Source organism: Channa argus, chromosome 18 (assembly GCF_033026475.1).
Source record: "Channa argus isolate prfri chromosome 18, Channa argus male v1.0, whole genome shotgun sequence".
In the NCBI taxonomy this organism is placed as follows: Eukaryota; Metazoa; Chordata; class Actinopteri; order Anabantiformes; family Channidae; genus Channa; species Channa argus.
Window position 1 is genome coordinate 7108538 of NC_090214.1, and position 20439 is coordinate 7128976.

The following is a 20439-nucleotide window of genomic DNA, read 5'->3' on the forward strand; positions in this document are numbered from 1 at the left end:
ATTGCTACGTCGTGAACGTAGCATTAGCGAAACAACCTCGTGTTGTATTGTGGGAACGGTGGCCCAAAAATCATGGCTGACACGTTTGGCGACGGCTTGTTCAGCGTGTTTGACGATGACCAGCAAACCACCTCCAGCAAAAAGATACCAGCCTCTGTAGCACCAGAAACAGGGTAAATATTCAGGTTGATGTGTGGTTAATGGTTGGAAGCCGTCATTTACAGCACCATGAACGTCGCATTATGTTCGTTGATAACAGTTACTCGATAGTCGAACAGCCCAACCGGCTGTTTAGCTGGTTGGTTAGTTAGCAAATTAGGTTAAGTCGTTAATAAAACAGAAGATCAAGTGTATAGTGTTGTTTTCTGTTACTTACTTACTTACTTACTGTTACCGTAACTACTGTGATCCGTCGTTATCGAGGGAATCTCATTTATGTCTGATGATGAAGGTTTTCAAAGCCCTAAGCTAAGTGAAACACCAGTAACATTACAGCAGTGTAACTAAAGTAGTCTATTACAAGTTGCACTGCTTTTAATTAAAAGCTGAAAGTACCATAAGCACAACGTACTTTAACTACCTCAAAGTAGCAATTCCAAAATAAAAGTCCTGTGACTGTCATCTTACTGTAAACAGTAAAACTGCTACAGTTAATATACTGTATTTATCATCCACAGAAACATAACTGGTAACAACAACATAACAATTAACAGTTTTCATTGCCAGAATGTGAAACATTTTGTTTTCAAATGTAAGATTTTAATGCTTTTAGGTTTCATATATGTATGTAAAATGAATATCCTTGGCTTTTCTACTGTTGCTCAAATAAAAGATTGAATTGTAGGAAATAATACCTGCGGACTTCCGGATTAACACACACATAGCCTATGTTTTAGGCTCTAATACATTAACTTGCCATGCGCCAATACTTGCTGATATTTAGAGACTAACTGATTTAATAACTAAATTATAGGGAAAAGTATAAATTGTTTGAAAACATTAGTTAAAATATGTGTAATGTGTTTTTATATGAAATGTTAATTGTTGTCACTTGTGCAGCTGCCAGTTGAATTTCGTGGAGTTAAGAAGTATTACGTTTGGCTCCGAAATATATTGATGTAGATATATAAAGTAGAGGAAAGTATTCTTTAAGCTAATTATAATTGCCAACATTTTACTTGATACATTTCTTTGAAACTAAAGTTGAAAGTTAAAACTGTTATATATTGTATATGGACAGGCTCGCTAACGTTGTATGTCCTCTTGTGTCTTTCTCTTTTCCAGGAAAGCTGTTGGAAAAAAACGCACGGACAAGGATGCTGGTCCATCTGTTGCAGTCAAAAGGGAGGCAGACAGTGATGGTGGAGAGGATGTGGTGTTTGGGAAAAAACCTCGACATGAGACAGTCTCTGCTAATGACTTGAAGTAGGATGAAGTATATTTTGTACACGCTACTAAAGAACGGTTGTTGATGTGTTGGTGTTAACTTAAACAATCAAATTAACTGTTTTTCTTTCTTTTTTTTTTTCTTTTTTTTGGTATACGAGGTAAATTAAATCAGTTCTGAAACATAACTGAGTGCCTTTGTTCAAATGTCACGTTATTATGGCGAAAACATTTAAAATGAATTATTTATGCCCAAGAACATTTTGACACGTAGCCAGAAGCAAATATAATGATGTTGTGAGTTGTCAGGTGAATTAGTGGCTTGTGTAGGTAACTGTTATTTTGTTTACTTCAGCCTTGCAGAATTCATGCCCCAAGTGAAGGTGGAGCAAGTTGAGACAGTGGAAGGATGCTCACATGAGGTAGAAATGTACCTCAAACAAATTGTATTTCCATTATACATACAAACGTTATTGACTAATCACTCTGTTTTTCCCTGACAGGTTGCTCTGCCTGCTAATGATGAACACAAACCACTGAAACCTCGAGTGGGGAAAGCAGCCAAGGTAAATCAACAATTAGTTTTTTCTACCTCTGTGATTTATTCAGTTTGTTATCAACAATACAGTCAATAAATAAAGATGCATTTCATTTTAAGTAAAATATTTATGTACTATAGTTAAAACCCTTTTAAATAGTTTTATACACGGGGTTTATTGAAAATGTACATTTTACTGGTTATTTACAGGGATTGCTTTTGTCTTGCTTAAATGATGCTCGTCTTGCAGGAGTACCCTTTTATTCTTGACCCGTTCCAGCGTGAGGCCATCTTATGTATTGACAACAATGAGTCAGTGCTTGTGTCTGCGCATACCTCTGCTGGCAAGACTGTCTGTGCTGAGTGAGTGTTTCCAACAAACCCGTTACTGTGTTAGGAATAATTGTCGGTTTCCAGTGTAGCAAATGTTTCTGTTGTAAATGGTTAGCTTACTTATCTGTTGTTAAACCAAAAGTACAGACATTATAGCTTGCTTTTTGCAAAAATAGTTTACTATTTTAAATGTGTTATGATAATAGCATTCTCATACATTCCATATTTTGTTGCAATGTATTTAAAATCTTAATCAATCAAACTATAATCAAGCTAAATTTCATCCCAACACACTGTTGAAATGTGGATTTTGTTTTTATAATAATATACTTTTCATTTGAAAGTAACATAACCTAATTTGAGTGTTAAATTCCAGTTAATAAACAATAGAGAGTGTTATTGGTTATTAAGTTATTTGATTTGGTCATCAGCTGCTATTGCGACTGTGGCGCAGGAAGGTAGAGCGGTTGTCCACCAATCTCACAGTTGTTGGTTCAATCCCCAGCTCCTCCGGTCACATGTCGAAGTGTCCTTGAGCAAGACACTGAACCCCAACTTAGTTGCTCCCGGTGAGTGTTGGCCAGCTGCATAGCAGCTCCCCCACCGGTGTTTGAGTGTGTGTGTGATTGTGAGTGCGAATGGGTGAATAAGAAGCAGTGTAAAGCGCTTTGAGTGCCAATAGGTAGAAAAGCGCTATATAAGTGCAGACCATTTACCATATTGATTTGTTTCAACAGAGAAGAAAGTAATTCAAAGCACAAGTAAAATTGTGAAAAATGTTTTTTTGGCAGCATATCACAAACGCTCAGGTTCACAGCAATTGCAATCTTTTAGGTGAAGCAATGGTTAGCAGTTTATCTGACTTGGATAAATAAGGTCAGTTTGGAGATTTAATGGAGTTGATATCCTCCTCATCTAGGTATGCGATCGCTCTGGCTCTCAGAGAGAAGCAGAGAGTGATCTTTACCAGCCCCATCAAGGCTCTGTCCAACCAGAAATACAGAGAGATGTACGAGGAGTTCCAGGATGTGGGTCTGATGACTGGGGACGTCACCATCAACCCCACTGCCTCCTGCCTTGTCATGACAACAGAGGTGAAGTCATGAACAGATTTATCGGATACCACCTTTACCAGAAGTTTTTTTTTTTTTTTCTTACAGCGGAGGAGGATGGTTTGATAATAATGAACTTGTTTTCTCTCAGATCCTGAGGAGCATGTTGTACCGAGGCTCTGAGATCATGAGGGAGGTGGCGTGGGTTGTCTTTGACGAGATCCATTACATGAGAGATGCAGGTGTGTACACACAAAACGAACTGCACAGAAACTGACTTAATCAAAAGAATTATGTCACTTTTAAATATTACAATTTTTGCATTTTATTTTTTTGCCATGTGACACATCTGCGTTTTAATTGGATTTTTATTATCTTAGTAATTAAATGTTAAAGGTAAAACGATTTCATACAGTATACTAGAGTGGACAAATACAAGAATGTTTCGGCTTTGTTGATAACAAATGTGCTGCTTCTGCTTTCTGTGTATTGCAGAGCGAGGTGTAGTGTGGGAGGAGACCATCATTCTTCTTCCTGACAATGTGCATTACGTCTTCTTGTCAGCCACCATCCCCAATGCTAGACAGTTCGCTGAGTGGATTTGTCACCTGCATAAACAGGTGGGAAGATATATTGTATTAGCAGATAATATATTTAGTAGGTTTAGGTTCCTGTATTGGAGTATCAAGATATCATTTCTTGTCTTTTTTTTTTTTGTAGTTACCTAAATAATGAAATGTATCTGTCTCTTCCATTAGCCATGTCATGTAGTGTACACAGACTACCGTCCAACTCCTCTGCAACACTACATTTTTCCAGCAGGGGGTGATGGACTCCACCTGGTGGTTGATGAGAATGTAAGAACACCTTCAAATTGCACTTAATGTATCTTCAGTTTGTCAGAGTTGTGGAAGAATGATAATGAATTTGTCTCATTTTAGCCCACAATAAGTGTGCGTCTCCTTTGGGACCTGTCTGCACATGATTGTCCTCTTATGATCTTTCTGTGTGCACAATTTCCTCAGGGAGACTTCAGAGAGGACAACTTTAACACAGCTATGCAGGTGCTTAGAGACATAGGGGATCCTGGGGGTAGCAGCGGAGGTGGCAAATGGGATCCGAGGGGACGGAAAGGAGGAACCAAAGGTGTGTGTCAGTCTTAAAATCAGGTAATTAACATGAGATTTCACATACCTGTATTCTCATATACGTGATTTTCTCAGGTCCATCCAGTGTGTTCAAGATAGTGAAAATGATCATGGAGAGGAACTTCCAGCCGGTCATCATTTTCAGCTTCAGCAAGAAAGAGTGTGAGGCCTACGCTCTGCAGGTGTCCAAACTGGACTTTAACAGCGGTATGTGCACTTGTAATGCAATTCAGCATTGACGTGTGCTTTTATTACAACTAATATGGAAATTAATATGGATTACATATATACATTACAGTAGTCGTAGTCATTTTGGGGATAATTGTGCTTATGAAAAAGGACCTTGAACCAGTTGAATAATGGAAGGTGATGTGTTCTTGGCATGATATCACATCCATTTAGGGTTGAGTAATATTTCATATCCTAATATAGTCCCAACAGCGACATATATCAGGATTATATATTTTCTGTATTTTAATTTTCTGCAGTTTTCGATTAACTATGTCACAAAATGTACAGGATGATTCTGTGGTGATTATCCAAAGAGTATCTGTGGTGCCTCTGGACCACAAAAGATAAAAATTTTAAAGATAATAGATTTATAATTTATTTACATTTTAAAAATTGCTCAAAGATCCAGTCATCAGTAAATTGAATACCATGTAGTAGATTTAAAAAACATGAGTAATATTTTATCATTATTGTTTTGGTTTTTTGTTTTTTAACTCGTTTGAGTGAGATCAGAATGTGTGACATTTAATGATGTCATGCCACAGTGGCATTTTCAACTATTTTGGGTGTTTCCATAACGCCTTTTAGTGGAATTTAACATTTCAGCTGTGTGTTTGCTGCATCATCTTTTGGTTAAACTCACACTAGTGGCACTTTAAACTATGATTATTTAGATTCAGTATTTGGTGAGCAGATTGTTTTTACACACTGAAATGTCAAACCAGAAACGTTTTAATGACAAATTACTGAGATACTTGGGGTGATGGTTGACACCAGCCAAGTGAAATTGCTTAACAAAAATGTGAAGTTGTTTGTGAGCTGAGCTGAATGATTCCTTCCCACTGAGCGAGTGTCATGAATATGGCTCATTGTGCCTTCACAGCTGGTTCTGGTGGATAAGGGAAGTTGCTTCATGAGGCCAAATCTCTCCATGATGGGAGATAATCCAGCATCTGATTTGAGTTTGGCTCATATCATCCTGCTTCAGGCTTTTTTATTTAATTATTTTGCAGTGAAGTAAACCATACTTACACAGTTTTACTTGGGGAAACATGTCCCTGCCTCAACATGGTTTGTTTTCTGTGCATTTTGATGGCCTTAAATTTTAGGTTTTTTTTTGTTTGTTTGTTTGTTTGTTTGTTTTTTAATTCTCAGCTCTTCCAGAACTGAAAAGCTGTCTTCTGTTAACATTGCCACATTTTTCACCCAGAGTGCAAGAAACAAATAATCAAACTCTTGACAAAGATATTTTTTCACCTCCAGCTCTTGGGTGATTTGAAAATTTTATTGAACAAACATTCTTGAGGCAGATGATGTATCCAGAAACAGCAGTCTTAGCACTTTCTTATAATGTGTATGTGATTTATTTTTATTATGCTTTTTAAGCGGTCAGATTATTTCTTTGACAGTTTGTGGTAGTTTGAACTAAGAAGAACACAACGGCATGTGACTGTTTTTCTAAGGCTACAGAAAAAGTATGCTGCTGAAATAATGACTTAAAATGAGCCTGCTTACAAACTTAACTCTTACCATGCACTAGTTTGATTTTATGCAGTGTTCACTGTTTGTAGACAGGTTGTATGTGTAAAGGAGTTCCTCTGTTTGTTTGTAGGTTTTGGTTATAATGAGGGGGTGGGAGTCATCCCTCAATCCAATTCCTCTTTTGTGTTCTTCATTTTGAGCCCTAAAGACACAATGCCCCCGCTCCCCCTTCTGCTGTCACACACGGTTTCTGGGCAGTGGTTGTGTTGTGGCAGAGTTGTTTTGGTGTCAGGGTACCGGACTGTGCAGAAACTCCAAACAAATGACCAGATGCAGAACTGCCAGTAGAGAAATTATGAAAGTTCTGCTTGGTTCATGCAAGGACTGGAAGGTGGACATAAGCCCAGTTTGTGTTGGCGGGATGCAGATCAGCAGCCAAGGCTTTGACCCTGCTTTAGGATATTTAGTGTTCATAGAGGTTCATTTATAATACTTTATTGCCTTTAAGTTACTTGCCTCCATGAAGTCCCCCTGACCTTTAATGCCAGGGGCAAATTACATTAGTTTTAGTAAATTAGTACAGACTTTAAAATGATTCCGCAAATGTGAATGCAAAATGTGGTTACCTTACTGAGTTAACTCTGTATTGGGAGTTATCGCAGGTTGCAAAACACTTTTTTATTATACAAAAAAAAAAAAAAAGTCTTTCTGTTCTTAATTTATCAAATTTTCCTCATACAGATCACTGCAGTTTCTGAGAAATTTTGGCTCTGAGAAAATCCCATTACCTATTTAATCATGTAATGGGATTTTGTCATGGTCGTCTCATTCTTAGGGCCCTTTAAAGATCTTTGGCCCGTTGCTCTGAAATAGCAAAAATATGTGTTGTATGCTTTTGTACAATGGATGTAATGAACTGCTCAGCCTCTAGGGAAAACAAGTAGAGCGAGTGGATGTCCTGTGACTTGTTTCTTTCTTTGTAAGAGGCAGTTTCACTGCACCTAAAGTGTTAGCTTGGGCTGACTTTACATTGGCATTAATGTGCATTTGGGGAGTTGCTCTGTTGTTAAACCCCATCTCTCAATGACAGTGAGGTAATTTTGCACTAACCATCAATACTGAGGAGCTGAGAGGCCAAGTTTATGACTAACACAAACACACATGAGAAGGACAGTTTCCCAGAACAGTTTTATGAATAAAGATAAACCTTTGCCCAAGTTTCCACATGAGCAGAGAGCAAACAGTGTAATGTGATTGGTGCAATAATAAGTAGATGATGGTGGCTGATTTAGTGCATTTATCAAAAGAAGTGTTTTGGAGAAGAAATGCCACAAAATAGTTGAAACTAGAGAAACAGTTTTTTGTAAAACATTTAGCAGCCAATTGTAATTAAGTTTAGTGTTAAGAAAGACTTCTCAAACTCCCTGCTGTCTAACACATGCCAAGAAAATGTGAAAAATTTTGACAATTCCCAAAGGTGTATGTGAGTCTTTTAGAGGCTAAGTTGAGGATTTAAGAACTCTCTTTGTGCTAATATTTAGAACTTTATCTGGGTCACAGTGAGAAGGCATTAACCCGATTTGTTTGTCCCAGATGATGAGAAACGTCTGGTGGAGGAAGTATTCAACAACGCAGTGGACTGTCTGTCCGACGAAGACAAGAAACTGCCTCAGGTGAGGAGGACTGCACTGTCTCAACCTATTTCCTCACGACTTGTGTGATGGTTTCATAAATATCCACATCCTAACTCCAGATTTTGAACCCATTGTTGCCACATTTTAAAACTTCCGGAGGAAGTTTCCTTCAGAGCCATTTACTTGCAGAGAAGACAGTTAAGGAGCTTTAATGTAAATAGCTGCATACATGATGTCAACAAAGGCCCTGACACTGTGCTCCTATTACTCCACTCTGTAGAGTGGAGCCGCATTATGATAAGCAGTTGTGTTGAGGTAATAGCTGGGTGAACTACTATGCCAACACTAAAGTCAAAGCCAACTCCACATCACATTTTTCCACTATGAGTTTCAATTTTATTTCCACACTCTTATTTCCCTGCTGCTAATGGCTGTGGTCTTATGACCTCTTGAATTTGAACTTTCACCAAACTTTACAGACAAATGCGAATAATAATAATAATGCGCTAATCCATGGTGTTCTTCAGGTTGAGCATGTGCTGCCACTGTTGAAGAGGGGGATAGGAATCCACCACGGGGGCCTGCTGCCCATCCTGAAAGAGACTATAGAGATCCTTTTCTCTGAAGGCCTGCTCAAGGTAAAGCTTCTAAACACTTTGAACAGTGCAAATGAAAACACAGCCTCTGCCTCTGCATGCAAGAATAACCTTGTGAAATTCTGACCACTAGTAGCAGTGTGTTTGCCATCTAATTGCCAAGTGGTTTATATCACAAGGGACTGAGTTTACTGGTTTATCGGCAGTTTCAAGCTGTTCCTGTGGTTAATAGATAGTACCAGTAAGGAGGTGTTCAGACTAATAACCGTCAAAAGCATTAGTCGAGTTGTGTTGAAACATGTGAGACAAAGTTTGATTATTCCGAATCGGATGACTGTGGGCATTGTGCTAATTATTTATATTGTCAACAATCTTAATACAGAGAAAAAATAACAACAACAACAACGAATTGCCTCTACTCTCGTTTAGTGTCGTTAGTCTGCATCCTGGATTTGTTTATCCATCTGTGCTGTAAACCTCTGTCCACAAATGATTCAAATAACATTACCTAGTTTGTTTATCTCAAAATGTGTGTTTGTGATATTTAAAAAAAAAAAAAGCAGAGTGGCTGTAGCATAGTTGGTCCACCACCACTCGTTGACCACAAGGTCAGTGGTTCAACTCACTGTCCCTCCTGGCTATGTGCCCTTAGGCAAGACACTGAACCCTAAGCTTCCATAGCAGCCACTGTCATCAGTGGGTGAATGAGATGCAAGCCCCAATAGAGGCAGCTCACTGTTGGTTTTAGCGTCAGCATAGGGATTGTTGAAAATGACAATTAATTAATTAATTAATAGTAATATTTTGTAATGACACTGAAAAGAAGAAATACTGTGCTGCCATTACAATCAGAAACATAGGCCTCTTCAGCTCATCCATCTTGCAGAATCATATCACATTGCTTTGAAGCAAAATTGAGCCAAGCTGAACCTTTTTTGTCGAGGCCTTCTGTGCAAACCCTCCTTTTTTTTTTCTTTTTTTTTTTTTTTTGAAGCACAAGTCTTTGCTTGTTTGGGGCATCTCAAGATTAGTGGCTCAGTGGTAGAGCATTAGGTTGGCATGCAGAAGGCCGTGGGTTCGAGTCCCACCCCACCAGGTGTGGCCCTGCCCATTCACCAAGGGCAACCTTGGTGCCGGTCCCGAGGTTGAATAAAATGTGAGGGTTGCGGCAGGAAGGGCATTTGATGTAAAAACCCATGTCCAATCAACGTGTGGAACACATTCTGCTGTGGTGAACTCTGAAACACAGGATGAAAGACGTTGGTGCATCTCAAAAGTAACACACTGAACAAGCCAAAATCCCAAATTTGACTTTACATCTACTTTATTTATTTACCATGAGGTGCAAAACCTTTATTAGACAGCAAGGAGAAACAACGTGCCGTAGAACAACTGATTACTAACACGAATTTGTGTGTTTACAATAATGTGCCACGTGGCAGTTAACTAAATATGATATTGCTTTTCATTTTTGTTCCAGGCCCTTTTTGCCACAGAGACCTTCGCCATGGGTATCAACATGCCGGCTCGCACTGTACTCTTTACCAATGCGCGCAAGTTTGATGGCAAGAATCACCGCTTTGTAAGAGCACTCACACACATGCACGTGTCACATACATGTTTCAGTAAAGACACACTGTCAGGAGAAATAAATTAATTGTGTGTATGGATTAGTTTCTAAGGGAAGCTTTTCTTTTTCTTTTTTGTGGAACTTTTCAAAAATATTTTACATGTAAAATATTAAAAAGTACATTATTGTTTAGTATCAAAGTTTTGGAATATAAAGCAGGAAGTGTGTCAAGCCTGTATGTAATGTAGACCAGTTACATATTTTCAGGAATGTCTACAATTATTTTTTGCTTTACTTTTTAAAGCAATCTATTACTATTATTATTATTATTAATTTCCCAGTTACTCTAACCAACTCTCTGTAGTAAACCTCCCCATTAAAACTACTATCTCTTTAAAACAGCTCCAGCCTGTGCGCAGTGTGGAGCTGTGTTGCTCTGAGGTCTTTATAAGGTCTTCAAGCACCGCAGTTCGCATCGCCACATAAACAGCCACGTATTGTTTATAAGAGCTGGGGGCTGTGTGTGGAGCTGCCGTCACTTAAAAGCACCCGTCGTTTTTACTTTCCAGCTCACATACGCACACACAAAGGCTTTGAAAAGACTGGAAGGGAGAGGGAAACTACATCTGGTGCCTCTGACGGTGCCAAAGCTCCACGCAGGCACTTGCACACTTCATTTGTACACAACTCTCATTCCTGAAACACGCTGTGTTTTAAATCATGTGCTGATCCCATGGCATGGCTGAAATGATGATCTGATAATTTCAACACAGAAATAATCTTCCTCTTGTTGCATTTTTTTTATTGCCCAAACATCAGTAGATATGTGCAGTTTAATCACAGCCATGTGTGACGTAGAGAACAGTCCTCAGAGGCTTGTGGAAAACTGGGCTATTATCTTCTTCAGGATACGGTTTCATCATTTAAGTTTCTCTGTTAGTGCTGCAAAAATCGGTGTTAAATTTTTCCTAAATTTGGTTGGATTCCAGTTCAAATATGCATTAGTACATGATCTCAGTGCTGTTACACTGTTGTTTTTTGGTCTAAAAAGCATCCACTAGTATTTCTTTCTCCCTAATGTCTTGTGTGTTTTCATGTGCCCTAGATTACATCAGGTGAATACATCCAGATGTCCGGACGTGCTGGGAGGAGAGGAATGGACGACAGGGGAATTGTTATTTTCATGGTGGATGAGAAGATGAGTCCAGCTATTGGCAAACAGCTACTCAAGGTATTAAAAATCTGTCTGCTGTACACACTCATATTATTATATTATTTATTAGAATGCAGCTACTAGTCATGAGTCCCATCTTTGCTGTCTGCACATTCTTTTGCTAATTAAATAGTCCCACTGTCCCATCAGTTAAAATCAATTCCCTGTTGTTATGCTGCAATTTTGTTTGAACAGTGAAAACAACAGAAACAACACTTAAGTCATTCTCTCTGTGAATCAATAGCCCACTTGATGCTTTGCCAAAGGCTGACAGCATAAGGTGACAGAAGCCAGAGAGACTCACTCCTATGTCCTTAGTTTGACACATGTAAAGTTGTGCTGCAATAAATATATTGCTGTAGCTTTTCACAGAAAGTTGTGCTAAAGTAAAAATGTTACTTGGCACTGTCACGGGGTATCTTGGAGAAAGATGTTGAACACACATCTCCAGTTCTGGAGGTTGATTGCAAAATCCTCCTTAAAGTTTAATTTGGGAGAAGTGACTTCATCCTGTGTTTGTGCAGACCTCATACCTTCTTGGCACTTTTTAATAAAATACTAAGAAGATAAAAACACATACTTCACCACAGCTGTGATATATCGCAAATAAAGCATGTTTGTATTGTGCTGTACAGGGATCAGCAGACCCCTTGAACAGTGCTTTTCACCTGACATACAACATGGTGCTCAACCTGCTGCGTGTGGAGGAGATCAACCCAGAGTACATGTTGGAGAAGTCTTTCTACCAGTTTCAACACTACAGAGCTTTGCCCGGTGTAGTGGAGAGTAAGCATTTCTGTACATCTGCACACTGCGGGCTGAATGAGATTGCATCTACTGCAATAGTAGTTATTTGTCTGCTATGATCTGGATAATGTCCAATTAAGCCCATGTGAGAATAAAGTGGGCATTTTGCCGACGTTTCTATGAGGCAACTGCCACTGCTTTGATTTGGTTGTGATTAATCAATTCATATTTTTGTCTCTAAAGTTTCAGGAAATATTCAAAAATTGCTCTTAAAATTTATCACAGGCCAAGGTGACTCCACTATAAAACCCAGAGACGTTTAAGTTCGGTATTGGGCACCACAAAATTTTCGTGCTGTTACATTCTAGTTCTTGGTTGCATATTAATCATGTTGTTGATTCTTCTGTGCAGGAATCAAGAAATTAGAGGAGCAGTACCACGCCCTTGAGATACCTAATGAAGAGAGCGTTGTCACTTACTTTAAGATCAGGCAGCAGTTGGCCAAATTGGGTAAAGAGATACAAGAGTTCATCCACAAACCTAAATACTGCTTGCCCTTCTTGCAGCCTGGGCGACTTGTTAAGGTAAAGCTTCACACCTTTTAATGTCTAATGTCTGACATAGTTATATTCCTATATTTTACTTGTTAGGTAACAATGGTTTATAACAACCCCTCAGGTAAAAAATGAAGACTCTGACTTTGGCTGGGGTGTTGTTGTAAATTTCAGCAAAAAGACGAATGTGAAGGTGAGTGAGTGACACTGTTTCACATGTCTGGATGAGCTTTACTGTAGCTGTAACTACTGTGCATTTCTTCATTCAGACGAGCACAGAGTCGGAGCCGCTGTATGTGGTGGAGGCATTGCTTCACTGTACGAAGGAAAGTGTGAAAGATGCTGCGACTGAGGCCGCTAAACCTGCTGCTGCAGGGGAGAATGGAGAGATGCAGGTGGGGGACACAAATATAAAAAAGCCCATCTAATACAATGATGACAATAAGTGCAGGCCCAATGTCCACTGAAACTGTGGATATTATGGTAAAAGAACAGAATAACATGCTTTTACTCTTGGTATTTTGGAAAAGTTTGCGCATTGATTAAAAACAAAATGCCGCCAAGTGTAATTGAAACAGACTTTGTGAATAATTATATCATGATGTACTTAACACTAAATATTTAAATGTTTTATTTTTGATATTTTGAAGAAAATAGTGGTAGACAAAGAGCTCTGTTCAACTGCAATGTTTTTCAGATAAACTCATTAAACTAAATGCCGCCTCTCCGTCACATTGATTTTGTTCAGTTGAGGTTTAAACGGTCCTCTTTTGATTCGTGTTCTGCAGCAGTTTTTATAAACCGTAATTACTGTCACTAAATGTTTACCTCACTGCTCATCGTGTTCACCAATTGGCGATACCATACTTTTGCTGATTTTTGGCATTTGTTTTTCTGTTTTGTCCAGGTGGTACCAGTGATGTTGCATCTCTTGACTGCCATCAGCTCAGTTCGTCTTCTTATCCCCAGAGACTTGAGGCCCTATGATAATAGGCAGCTGATGCTTAAGTCAATACAGGTACAATACATAACCATGAAACTTGTGAAACGCAGGAAAAATTGGTTTTTAAATTGATACATTTTCTTATCTTTTCCTCACATCCTGTCTTCAGGAGGTGCAGAAGCGTTTTCCAGATGGTATTCCTCTTTTGGACCCCATAGATGACATGGGCATCAAAGACGTTGGACTGAAGAAAGTCATTCAGAAGGTGGAGGCCTTTGAGCACCGCATGTACTCCCACCCGCTGCACAGTGACCCCAATTTGGAATCTGTTTATTCTCTCTGTGAGAAGAAAGCTGTGGTAAGAAACTCTGTTTGTTTTGGTTTGTGTCTGAGTGACTTAAAAGTCATGTGAAACCTGCTAAATGTCGACCACTATTGAAACCATTTATCTAAAGGTCACAAGTTTTCTCAATGTCACATGTATTAATTGCTTTTATATTTGCTCTTTTATTTATTGCCTGTAATTTTTTTAGATAACATTCAGTAACCTTTCAGTGTGTTTTCCTGCCAGACCACTCCAGTTTTGTCGTTTATAGTCACGCAAACAAATACAGGATACAGGCAAAGAGATTATTTATACGAGGTCTTATCGTCAGGTATAGGTCAGAACAGGAAACTTCGTGTGGTCAAATGTAGCAAAGGGTATTTTTTCCGTTGTGAGTAGTGAGTGTAAGTCTGTGGCTCTTGTCTGTTACACTGCAGACATTTTTGAGGAGCTTCACTGCAGCTGCACAACTCTGCCACCGCAGACTAACAGTTTATTCAAGGCTGTATAAATTCTGTGATATAATTTACAGCAGCTCCCCTTACATATTGTAATTGCTAAATAAAGGCTTAGAAATTGTGGATTTATTTTATTCATTAGTCTGTGCAATTTTGTTACTTTAAGCTTTTCAAATTTCCTTTTATGAAGTAGAACTGTTTTGCAGAACTGTTGGTAAGTCATGTAAGTGGTGAAGTCATGCTTCCCCACATTATATTTTCCTTTAGTACCTGGAAATTGTGTTACGTGTGCATTTCCATTAATTTACAGTAAGCAGTGATAATTTTTCCAAAACATTCACAGGGTTTATTTGCACAGATTTCCATTGTGCCTCTGTAATGCCATGATCAGGATCACTATGTCACAAATGTTCCACACTATTGCAATTCATCTTGGTTTAGCATGTTAGCTTTAGCACATTATTATTCAACATAAAGTGAGTTTTGCAGGTTTTTGTTTCAAGCCAAAGATATTGGACAGTTGGATTTTAATGTGACGATCTCACGGTTATCTCTAAGTGTTTCTTTGCAGTTGATGCTCTGGACACTGAGTCATACCACTAGCATGCTGGTCATAACCACCAGCAATAAACAGAGCAAAGAAAATACCTGTTATTTGGGAAGCATACAGTTTGCAAAATAATACACTTCACCAAAACAATGTTACAGGAAAGTGTATGAATTATAATAATTAGTACACGGTTAGTTGTCAGTTTATTAGGTACAGCCGGTAAACGCTGACAATGTTTAGTTTTTGTTTGAGATGTTTTAAAAAAGTGCTGATTAATTTTAATGAGCCATTTGGTTTGTTTGTTCTTGCTCCACATAGTAGTTTGCAGAAATGTATGATGCTATGTTTATAACTTAGCATGATACATCAGCATACATACAACTACCACTGAGTGCTCTGCGTCAGAGAAAGCTCAAATCACCTTTTATTGTATATCTGTAGCCAAAACCCACCATTACTAGTGTAAGACAAATCAAGGCAGGGCAACAGAGAAAGGAGGCTTCTTCCAGGATGAGCAGACAATTGAACAATGTAATAGGTGCAAAAGGTGCAAAGGCCACCTGAGTTGGTTTTACCAGTGGGAGAAGCAGCAAACGTGACTGTTTGACCATTTGCGTAGCAATTTACCTCTCTCTGTGGTTGTGATGGGAAATAATTGGGTTTACTGTACAGCAACTAAACGACTTTGTTTAATTGGCAAAGTAGAAGATTAACCTGCTCTTATCAGCATCTTCCCAATCCCTGTACAGGCTCTCTGCACATAATCCTCCCAGCTAATCATCACCTCTGCACACGAGCTCCACATTAGCCTCTACAGAACTGATACCATAGCCTGCCTTCATTCTTTTTTTAGCAAAACAGGTTTTATTGTCCCAGTTCATTACAGCTTACAGACAGCACGTGTAACATGAAGTTGTATTGCCACGTACACTAAAATTAAAACAGCAATTATGTTAACATTTTGTTTATGTGCTGTTCAGCAATCTCAACTTACAGCTTTTTGCACATATGCTTTGCTCTCTTCCTATACGTCCACTATTTGTGAGAAGCTCCTAAACATTGGCTCTGAGGCATGACGAGAGATATATGTTGAAGTTTATAATGGACATCATTATGGACAAAAAAGCAGGCATATAAACATGTTGACAGATTAACTCAAATATTCCACTATATCAATGTGTGTTGGTTGAAATACGCTCAAACACTAAGCATCTCGTATTTCTCAAAGGGCTTTTAGTAATTACAAAGCCTTTTCTAAAAACCCCGGAGGTGCTTTTCCAAGTTGCATATGGTGGTGGTTGCATGGTGTAACGGGTATTTTTTTTATAGATTGCAGCAGATGTCCGAACTGCAAAGCGAGAGCTGAAGAAAGCTCAGACTGTCCTGCAGATGGACAAACTCAAGTGTAGGAAGAGAGTTCTGCGACGCCTGGGGTTCGCCAGCCCCTCTGACGTGATCGAGATGAAAGGGCGAGTCGCCTGTGAGATTAGCAGGTGAGGAAGGGCAGACACGCAGTGCCCACTGTACCAGCTAAATACATTCACACAGATGTAAACACATTTTCACAAACCTGAATACTGTTACACTCATACATACAAGGAGATGATTATTTTGGGATAATCTGCAAAAAGCACCTGGAGTCAAATGTAATGTTGCAAACCTTCTTAAGCTTAAAATATGTGGAATTATCATAACTAATATGCTCTCTTTGTATTGTAGATTAACAAATATTACCTACCATTATTTCTTTGTTTTTTTTTGCTAGAACTTTAACACACATTTGTTTATGCATTAACACTTAGCTTGAAATGAGTTACCAGTGCTTTAATCACTACGGGCATATTTAAACCTTCAGGGGTGGCCACCTCCCAACGTACGGTTAGTCAGGAGATGTGATTCTGAGTCATGTAATCCACTGTGGGCATCATAACGTTTAAAAAAATCTTCCATTAAGAGTTTTTTTTTTTTTTTTTTGTTGTTGTTGTTGTTGTTGTGCAAGTTGAAAATGTGCAGGAAGTGAGTTGTAAATGAAAACACACCCAGTTGTCCAGGTTCTAGTTTGGGAAAAATAAATCCAATGTGAAAGTGCTGTGTTGAGTAGCTAATTAACATTAGGGAATTATTTGCTGGATTATGATTTACCAAACTTAAAATGCAGGGTGTTACCTTTTTTCTTTGCAGATTATATGTGTCAGTGTGTTCCTTCATGAACACTGCTATTAATTTTTGTAGCCAATGAAGCTGATTCTGATAATGATTGTAATAAAGCAATATGTGACCCCTTCAATATACGATTGAAGCATAAGGATTAAGAGGAGACTTAGGAAAGTAAAATAGAACGTATTGAGCAAAAGCTGGTAAAACTGTTTTAAATGACAAGTTTAAGTTTTATAGATTATTACCTTGTGTTCTTAAAAATTGTAATCTGATAGAACTGATTAACATATAACCTTTAAAACATACATTCTGTAGGACCTGCTGGACTGATTTCTTGGGGAAAGACATAATAGTTTCATTATTTTGTATACAGCAAGCGTTATTACAAGGGAGCAATGGTAACTTCTCGACTTCCACTTACAGCCCAGATTTGCTTACGGCTGATGTAACAGACACTGGATTCTGTTCAAAATTCCCTGTCAGCTCAAAGCCTAAATATAAGGTGTTGTGTCTCTGTACTGTGGGTTTGGGAAATTGCAATTATTTGTGGGCTAAAACATGAGTTAACATTCGTCAAACCCTGTTTGCCGTAAACAAAGTCTTATTTCTGCATTTTACTGACAAAGAATAGACATGTCCAATTTTTGTTTTTGATTAAGTAGTTCACTGTGTGTGTCTCTGTGTGTGTCTCCAGCGGTGACGAGCTCCTCCTGACGGAGATGGTATTTAACGGCCTCTTCAACGACCTGACAGCTGAACAAGCCACTGCCCTACTGTCCTGCTTCGTCTTCCAGGAGAATGTAGGAACACACACACACACACACACACACACACACACACACACACACACACACACACACACACACACACACACACACACACACACACACACACACAGGCTTATTTCCTCATACAATCAGAGGTTGAACCTTTTCCCGAACATGTAGATAAACAACTGATTCCCACACGTCCCACAAGTCCAATTCTTGTCTCTTTCCCATGCACTGCAACTAAAACAGAAACCTGAAGCTGATTTGTCTTTCCAAATGAAGCCTATACTCTCAGTTACACAGTCCAGCATCAGATGATTTAACAAACCTTTTCTTTGGCTCCTCAACAAGCTCTCTCTGGTTAACTAAACAAATTTCTAACTATCTGAACTCAATCGCATCTCCTGCTGCCGTTGTCTCTCCTCTGTGTCTTATTTGTTCTGTCAAGGAGAAGACAACGACAAGCAGCTGCCATGTTTGAGAGATGGAACCACTGTTTGTTCATGTGCAGCTGTTGCCTGTCATTAAGCAGCACCTGCTGCTGGTTTAGCTCAGGCCTTGTGAGCTAAACAAGACCTCCCGTCTGTGTGTGTTGCTAAACCTCTGACAGTATCATCCGACTCTTCCTGCACAGTTTTCTAACTATGGGCTCTCAGGTTGTCGAGCAACAAAAGTTAATACTTTTAATTAGCTTTTTTTAGGTAATTATATAGTTTTGATTTTTAGCATTGTGGTTATTTGCAACAAGTCTCTTGTCTTATAACAGCTGTGGCAAAAAAAAAAATTCTAAATCAAACTTTAATTGAACCTTTTTGATGGGGTGGAAAAAAACAAACTAAGGTTCATTTGCTATGAAGGACGTAGACTTTGCTCGTACTGTGAACTTTCAGGTTGATAATGTAGTGTACAACTACAGCTGTTCAAGGTCAATTTTTATAGATTAAAGTTGTAAATAATTGCTTAAGTCACTCAGTCATATATCGAAGTGCCCGTGAACAAACATTTGGCCCTACAGCAGATTTAAGAACATGTTTTGCCTGAAACTTTTGGATAAATCCCATAAAACAAAAGTTCACTGTCACAACATTAATGACGTCAATTTATCTTTCAGGCCAGTGAAATGCCCAAGTTGACCGAACAGCTGGCTGCACCACTGAGACAAATGCAGGTGAGTTCAGGAAAAAAACAACCCAAGGTTCTTTCTGGTTGTTATAGAGTTTAATGGTCTTGTGAAATGTCTTGTTTTCTTATGTGCTCAGGAGTGTGCAAAGCGCATAGCCAAGGTGTCTGCAGATGCTAAACTGGAGGTGGATGAGGAGACTTATCTAAACCAGTTCAAGCCCCATCTGATGGATGTGGTCTATGCCTGGGCTAATGGTGCCTCATTTGCTCAAATCTGCAAGATGACTGACGTCTTTGAAGGTGGGATGTTGTTATCTAACAGGACATGTATTTAAAATATGGGTGTTACCACTTATTTACCACTGTTACCACTAATTCATTTGGCTCTATTAAGAGTTTTCAGAATTACAGCTGAGGTACAGGGATGCAAAGTAGTAACCCATTACTTGTTTGACTTGTTAATGGTGGGCAGCATGCTTGTGGGCAGCATGCTAGTGGAGTAGGTAGCGCTGCCGTCTGATAGCTAGCAGGTCCCCAGTGCAGATCTACAGGTTTGCATGTTCTCCCCGTGCTTGCGTAGACTTCCTCTGGATATTCCGCTTTCCTCCCACAGTCCAAAGACCTGCATATTAGGTTAATAGGTCTGTGTTGGGACTGAGAGAGACTGGTGACCCACCCAGAGTGTACCTTTCCCCATCAGTACAAATAAAACATTTTGTAATTTGTTGGAGCAACTACAATGTCAAAATATACACAATATATATTAAATAAAAGTAATTAAAAATATGAATTATATTGTACTTATTCTTACAACACATTAGATCAATTTACTATGTTACATACTTTTAGGTAAAGAATCTGATTATCTCTATTAACCTTCATAAAACCATTTAACCTTTCACACTTTATCAACCATCACATGTACATGGACTTACTTGCAGCCTCGGTATTGATTTAAACTGTTCCAAGTCCATTCGTCTCACCACAGTCCATATCTGACTCCCAACATTGACCTCACCTTTCAAATATGGGATGTCATCTTAAAAAGGAAATGATGCCTAGTTGGCAAACGTAGGGGAGTTTTGAATGTGTGCACATGCAGTATTTCATCTTAAGTTTTCTGGAAGTTTTGTTTTTTATACCAGATTACAAAGTATTTATTGGAAACCTCTTGGAATTTAATAGAAAAAAGTGACAGTTATGAAAAGTGAATTTGTCAAAAGGCCCTGCAGCCACAGTACTGATCACACTGATCTATGTTTTATCATTTACTACTCTGTTTGCTTTTATAGGGAGCATCATCCGCTGCATGCGTCGTCTGGAGGAGTTACTGAGACAAATGTGCTCTGCCGCCAAAGCTATAGGCAACACTGAATTGGAGAACAAGTTTGCAGAAGGTAAGAAGCCGAAGTGTTGCTGGAGCGGAATCAATCGATCCATTGCTTGAAAACACTAGTCAATAAATCGAGTGCCACTCACAGCTTCCCATGTGACTATTAGCTGGTTTTACAGATTATGTGAAGTCTTTGAACTGATCATGAGGGAGTTTGCCACAGAGCAGACAAGTTAAAGGCTTCTTCTATTCAGTCTTCTGAAACGATGACACCAGGCATTTGTGTCAGTGTCAGTT

The 20439-nt window shown here is 38.8% G+C and overlaps 1 protein-coding gene across 1 annotated transcript in view; it reads left to right on the plus strand.

Annotated features, from left to right (window-relative positions):
- Positions 1–20439, plus strand: part of mtrex (Mtr4 exosome RNA helicase) — a 21501-nt gene continuing 1062 nt past the window's right edge. Inside the window, exons 1-26 of the mRNA XM_067484325.1 lie at positions 1–173; positions 1285–1425; positions 1742–1808; positions 1890–1952; positions 2175–2287; positions 3177–3351; positions 3461–3551; positions 3805–3929; positions 4068–4166; positions 4335–4455; positions 4533–4664; positions 7764–7843; positions 8332–8442; positions 9881–9982; positions 11076–11201; positions 11819–11969; positions 12342–12514; positions 12609–12677; positions 12754–12879; positions 13392–13502; positions 13597–13785; positions 16090–16253; positions 17612–17717; positions 18799–18855; positions 18947–19109; positions 20102–20206. Of these exons, the coding sequence (XP_067340426.1) occupies positions 73–173; positions 1285–1425; positions 1742–1808; positions 1890–1952; positions 2175–2287; positions 3177–3351; positions 3461–3551; positions 3805–3929; positions 4068–4166; positions 4335–4455; positions 4533–4664; positions 7764–7843; positions 8332–8442; positions 9881–9982; positions 11076–11201; positions 11819–11969; positions 12342–12514; positions 12609–12677; positions 12754–12879; positions 13392–13502; positions 13597–13785; positions 16090–16253; positions 17612–17717; positions 18799–18855; positions 18947–19109; positions 20102–20206 (3061 nt within the window). The 5' untranslated portion in view covers positions 1–72. The remainder of the gene's footprint in view (positions 174–1284; positions 1426–1741; positions 1809–1889; positions 1953–2174; positions 2288–3176; positions 3352–3460; positions 3552–3804; positions 3930–4067; positions 4167–4334; positions 4456–4532; positions 4665–7763; positions 7844–8331; positions 8443–9880; positions 9983–11075; positions 11202–11818; positions 11970–12341; positions 12515–12608; positions 12678–12753; positions 12880–13391; positions 13503–13596; positions 13786–16089; positions 16254–17611; positions 17718–18798; positions 18856–18946; positions 19110–20101; positions 20207–20439) is intronic.